General features: G+C 54.8%; 1 protein-coding gene across 2 annotated transcripts in view; it reads right to left on the bottom strand.

Moving 5' to 3' along the window:
* Positions 1-1,322: 1,322 nt before the first annotated feature.
* Positions 1,323-4,665, bottom strand: part of Sh2b2 (SH2B adaptor protein 2) — a 27,972-nt gene continuing 24,629 nt past the window's right edge. For both annotated transcript variants that reach the window (XM_021186712.1, XM_029533948.1), the window contains exons 8-9: positions 2,830-3,001; positions 1,323-2,324 (exon numbers count right to left, since the gene is read on the bottom strand). In XM_021186712.1, the coding sequence (XP_021042371.1) occupies positions 1,999-2,324; positions 2,830-3,001 (498 nt within the window). In that variant the 3' untranslated portion in view covers positions 1,323-1,998. The remainder of the gene's footprint in view (positions 2,325-2,829; positions 3,002-4,665) is intronic.

A 4,665-nucleotide genomic window follows, 5' to 3' on the forward strand; every position in this document is an offset into this window, starting at 1 on the left:
GGGGATTCTAGGCAGGGGCTCTACCACTGAGCCACGCCCCCAGCCTCTCCCTGGGGGATTCTAGGCAGGGGCTCTACCACTGAGCCACGCCCCCAGCCCCTCCCTGGGGCGCTCTAGGAAGGTGTGCTCTTCCACTGAAGCCCTTCACTGCTATCTTTAAGGCAGGCACTCTCTCTCCACTCCCTTATATTCTAGACCTCAATTCTGAAAAGATGACAGAGCTCCAAACATTTACTCCAGACCCCTTCTTCTCTCAAGGTAAGAATGGGGGCCTGTTACTGAAGGAGCACAGTGGACAGCCAGCCACAACCAACTGGAGGCGCTAAAAGCTGACTCAGCGTTGTGCTTTGCCTTCCGCCCTTGCGTGTGCTGAGCAGTGTGCTCTGTCGTTTCCCAGCAGCCGCGACCAGCAAGGCTCTTGGAGCCACTCAGCTCCCCTTATGAGGAAGCAGCTGTGGGTGTCTCGCCTGATGTTCTGGAGTCTAGCTTTTCCGGACCTAGGATGTACATTGCCGGCTCAGGCCCCGCAAGGGCAGGGGAACCCTAGGTCTGTGGGTCTGACTTGGGAAGGGGACATAGGCCTGTATCTGTGGGACAAGTCTTTCTCAGAGGTGAGCAAGCTGGGGGAGGTCAGCTGTGGCTCTGCTTGTGGGGGAACACGGGATCTCTTGAGGTCATTTCTCAATCATCTGCGTCATAGCTGGGACACCCCGTGTCTCCAATTGCTCAATCCTAACTGGCTAAGGTGGGGAATTCCTGTCCCAGCAACCCAGTCCCTCCTGGAAGGCCTTCATTGACTTGCCCGATGACACCATTACTGTCGCCCTCACTTGACATACAAACCATCTATCAATGGCTACTGTGTCTCCTCTCCCTCCCTGCCCTTCATTTTTGAGACAGGGCCACATGTTAGCTCAAGCTGGCTTCAGATTTTCTGTTTAGCTGAGAGTGGCCAGGAACTCCTGATCCTCCTACCTTTGAAGTGCTGGAATTCCAGGCACGCACTACCGCATCCTGTTTATGGGGTCCTGGGGATGGACCCAGGAAGTCCTGAAAGCTACTTACAAGCTCTTTACCAACTGAGCCACATCTCTGGTTTCATTCCTCAAATTCTCTCTCTCTTTCCAGTTCCCCTTCAGTCTGCCCCTCCGTCCATGCCCCCCACCCACCGCTGACTCCCTGACTCCCACAGCACTTCCTCCCACCTGCCTCCCCTAAGATCCTTAGCAAGCCTGTGGCTGTGTGGCAGTTCCAGATCGCGGGGAGACCACTTCCTTCCCAGTGGTGACAGCACAGTAGAATGACCACAGGAGAGCAGGGGGTAGTCCCTAAAACAGGCTCTTTAATAATGTTTGTCTTCACTGAAGAGCTTGGCTTTTCCCCCCAGCATTGGGCTGGGGCTGGTGGGCGTGGCGGGCTGTCCTAGGCTAGGCGGACCACAGCCTGGTCAGGCTATTGGAGTATGTGACCCAACACTGGTGGGCACAGCCTGAGGTTGTTAGGAATCAGTGGGTAGGCCTTCATGGGCTTGATAGATGTGGCTTGCTGCCCTTGAGCGAAACAGACAGCCAGTGGGTAGGTCATGCCACTGTAGGAGTACCCAACTGTCAGTGGCCAGGGCCTGAAGTCACCAAATATGATTAGTTGTCAGTGAGCTGCCTGTTATGGATTCGGTGAACCTTATAGAAATAGCTGCTGATGGGAGGGGCCATCCACCAGTGGGCGGGGCCTGAGATCATTGGCGGGCTATCATGGGTTTGATCGACTGTGGATATAGCCTTGGCCTGCCACACATGGTCACAATGGGCCCCTGGGGTCTGAAGTGGCTAGGGTGGCCAGCTGTTTTGGCCATGCTAGACCATGGGTAGGTGTATCTAGCCATTCATTAGGTGTTGTTGACCATCGTGGGCAAGCCAGGCTGTGGGTGGGCAGGACAGACAACAGGTGTCCTTGGCCTGCTGTGATGTGCGTGACACCCGCGGGTAAAAGGCATGGCAGCTAGTAAAAGGAGTACTGATTCTCCACAGCGCGAGCGCGGCCGGGCGTGGCCTCTGTGGGCTCCTCAGTGGCTCCGGATGCAGCATCCAGCAGGTGCTCTGTGCTGTTGCTGCGGCTGCGCGCACTGAGAGGCCCCTCGGCTGGGCGTGGGGGCGGCATGGACGTGGCAGAGGACGATGAGCCGGATGAAGTCGAAGCTCCAGCGCCATTGGATGGTGACGTGGGCGGGCAGGTGGCCGTGGCCAGACTGGAGAAGTAGTGCTGGCCAGCCGGCTCCGTCCAGCAGGCTGGGACTGGGGCCGCAGTGTTGGGCGCTGGTCCTGGATCTGTAATGAGAGGACATGTTGGTCAGCATCCAGCCCTGGGTACCTGAATTCGATCCTCCAAAGAGGGCCGGTGTTCAGACAGGCATGGGGATCCCAGGGAGAGATGGTGTGGCCCAGACCTCATGGTCCAGAGTTTGCCGGGAGTCAGGTGATACTGTACAAAAACACTCATCCTTTCCAGTGTAGGCTAGGTACCCCACCAATCCAACTCTCAAAGGCTGGGGACTGAACTCTAAGGGCTTACGGAATCCACCCAGCATATCCAAGACGAGGGTTTGGAGGCCCGAGTCTGGCATACCCCATGGTCTTTATGTCACTGTATTGCAGAGAACGGTCTTGATCTCCTGACCCTCCTGTCTTTACCTCCAGAAGGCTGGGATGACAGGAGTGCACTACCACACCCAGTTTATCAGGTGCTGGGGATCAAACCCAGGCCTCGCGAGTACACTAGGTACACCTTCTATAACCTGAGCCATATTCCAGGCTCCAGACGGTGGCATCTTACCAGGAGGCGGGCCCTGGGCACGCACATAGCTTCTTAGGGTGATATCAGCGGATCCTCCTGACTCTAGGGGAATGGGGTGGGTGTGGAAGTGACGAAGCATATCAAACACCGACTGGAACCACAGGTGCTGGACATGACACTGGCCGTGACCGTTCAGAGAAAGGCGGAGGTGCTGTGGGCACAGATGGGAATGGTCAGTAGTGGGGTCCTGGGCCAGCTACCTGCGTGGCCTTTGGTGGTCGCTGGGACTCTATGCATCGGGGGCTCCATTGACTCTATGGGACTGTGTCATTCTTAGGGGTCCTCACACTGAGCCTCATCCGAAGGTGGGTCACTCCTGTAGGAGGTATTGAAGGTGGACACAGTAGAACAAGAACTAGGGCTGCAGATATCTGTCCCCACACTAGAATCTGTCTTTCTTTTCTTCTTCCCTCCCTCTCTCTCTCTCCCTCCCTCCCTCTCCCTCTCCCTCTCCCTCTCCCTCTCCCTCTTTTTTTCCAGACAGGGTTTCTCTGTGTAGCCCTGGCTATTCTGGAACTCATTCTGTAGACCAGGCTGGCCTCGAACTCACAGAGATCTGCCGGCCCCTGCCTCCCGAGTCCTGGGATTAAAGGTGTGTGCCATGCGCTACCCTGCAATCTTTCTTTTTGAATATTTGTTTTGTCTTGCAGAGAGGGTCTCATGTAGCCCAGAGGTCTGGAATGATATAGAATGTGCCTCTTAGCAAGGACTGGCCCCTCTCTGTGTCTCCTGAGTTTACCTGGGGTAGGGGGTCTCGGTATAAGGAGCCTTAGACCTGTGGTCTTTAATAGTGGGCCACACGTGTCTGGTGCCAGCCCCACTTATCCCACTCTGAGACAGTAGCAGCCCCCACTAGAAGAGAGCGAAGGCTAAAGGTCATCTCATGCCTGCCCTGCTCCCCTTCCCCTCCCCAGGCCCCGGTGGACAGAACACCATCCTAGCCCCAAACTTGGGAATGTGACAGTGAGATCAAGCCCTCTAGGGTGAGCAGTGCTGGCCCAGATGTCCATTACCAGCCACCAGGAATGACATCGTCTGGTTGTCAGAGGAACTGGCGAGGTGGTGTCCCTAGGGAGACTCAGCCTCCTCCACACGGACACAGCGGGGCCAGCACCGCCAAGAGCAGGCCTGAGGATGCTGGCGGTCCAGTTGGAAGTGAGGGTGGCCGTGGTTTTCAGCCGTAGGTTAGGGGCAGGACCCTGCTGCCCTGGAATGACACCCTGGAAAGGTCTAAGGCTGTATCTATTTTCTTATTGGAAACACGGAGCGGGCGGGGGCACGCATCGTGAACTGCCCGTTCCTGCCACACCGTCATGTCCCAGACTGCTCGACTGCTGCCCTCTTTCACTTTTATTAACTTTTTTTTAAAAAAAAGATTTATTTATTTATTATATGTAAGTACACTGTAGCTGTCTTCAGACACTCCAGAAGAGGGAGTCAGATCTTTTTACGGATGGTTATGAGCCACCATGTGGTTGCTGGGATTTGAACTCCAGACCTTTGGGAGAGCAGTCGGGTGCTCTTACCCACTGAGCCATCTCACCAGCCCCCACTTTTATTAACTTTTATAGTAAAATTTATTTATTGGGTTGTTTATTTTCATGCATTCGTATGTTCGAGTGCCGTACTGCATTTTGGAGGTCAGAGGGTAACTTGTAAGAGTCAGGTCTCTCCTTCCATCATGTGGTCCTGGGGATCAAACTCAGGTCCTGAAGCTTGGCTGCAAGCGCCTTTACCTGGTGAACCTTCTTGCCAGCCCCTTGTTTATTGTATTGTATTGTATTTATTTATTTTGGTTTTTCTTTTTTCTTTTTT

Source organism: Mus pahari, chromosome 23, assembly GCF_900095145.1.
Source record: "Mus pahari chromosome 23, PAHARI_EIJ_v1.1, whole genome shotgun sequence".
In the NCBI taxonomy this organism is placed as follows: domain Eukaryota; kingdom Metazoa; phylum Chordata; class Mammalia; order Rodentia; family Muridae; genus Mus; species Mus pahari.